Raw genomic sequence first — 1,032 nt, forward strand, 5'->3', positions numbered from 1 at the left:
CAATGGCGCTGCCCTCTTCCTTCTTGGTGGCCCTGGTGGCGCTGGGCTGCAACTCCGTCTGCTCTCTGGGCTGTGACCTGCCTCAGACCCACGGCCTGCTGAACAGGAGGGCCTTGACGCTCCTGGGACAAATGAGGAGACTCCCTGCCAGCTCCTGCCAGAAGGACAGAAATGACTTCGCCTTCCCCCAGGACGTGTTTGGTGGAGACCAGTCCCACAAGGCCCAAGCCCTCTCTGTGGTGCATGCGACGAACCAGAAGATCTTCCACTTCTTCTGCACAGAGGCGTCCTTGTCTGCTGCTTGGAACACCACCCTCCTGGAGGAATTCTGCACGGGACTTGATCGGCAGCTGACCCGCCTGGAAGCCTGTGTCGTGCAGGAGGTGGGGGAGGGAGAGGCTCCCCTCACGAACGAGGACTCCATCCTGAGGAACTACTTCCAAAGACTCTCCCTCTACCTGCAAGAGAAGAAATACAGCCCTTGTGCCTGGGAGATCGTCAGAACAGAAATCATGAGATCCTTGTATTATTCATCAATAGCCTTGCAGAAAAGATTAAGGAGCGAGAAATGAGACCTGTTCAACATGGAAATGATTCTCAATGACTCATCACACCACACTTTCCACCTGTCCTGCCATGTCAAAGACTCTCATTTCTCCATTCTGCTGCGACATGAATGGAATCAATTTGTTCAATGTTTTCAGGAGTATTAAATGACATCATGTCAACTCTACAAGCACTAGCCACTTATCAATGACCATGCTGATGTCTATTTGTCTATTTATATATTTATTTAACTATTTGTAAGACCAAATTTTTTCATATAATATGTGCACATTTACATTGTGATAATATAATAAAATGTATTGTTTATATTTTGTCAATTTAGTGTTTGTTTTTTGTTTATTCAATTTTACTATAAGAAGTGTGTTTAAAAAGAAATCCAGGCCTAATTTTGTAACTTGATTTAAAAATGGATGGCAAAGGGTGCCTGGGTGGCTCAGTCAGTTGAGCGTCCAACTTTGGCTCAGG

General features: G+C 46.3%; 1 protein-coding gene across 1 annotated transcript; it reads left to right on the forward strand.

Moving 5' to 3' along the window:
* LOC115499570 (interferon alpha-like) lies at positions 1-720 on the forward strand. Its single transcript, XM_030293662.1, has one exon. It carries the CDS (start codon positions 3-5, stop codon positions 570-572), a length of 570 nt encoding a protein of 189 aa, XP_030149522.1. The 5' UTR covers positions 1-2; the 3' UTR covers positions 573-720.
* Positions 721-1,032: the final 312 nt, after the last annotated feature.

The sequence above is a fragment of the Lynx canadensis genome, chromosome D4 (assembly GCF_007474595.2).
Source record: "Lynx canadensis isolate LIC74 chromosome D4, mLynCan4.pri.v2, whole genome shotgun sequence".
NCBI classification, from domain to species: domain Eukaryota; kingdom Metazoa; phylum Chordata; class Mammalia; order Carnivora; family Felidae; genus Lynx; species Lynx canadensis.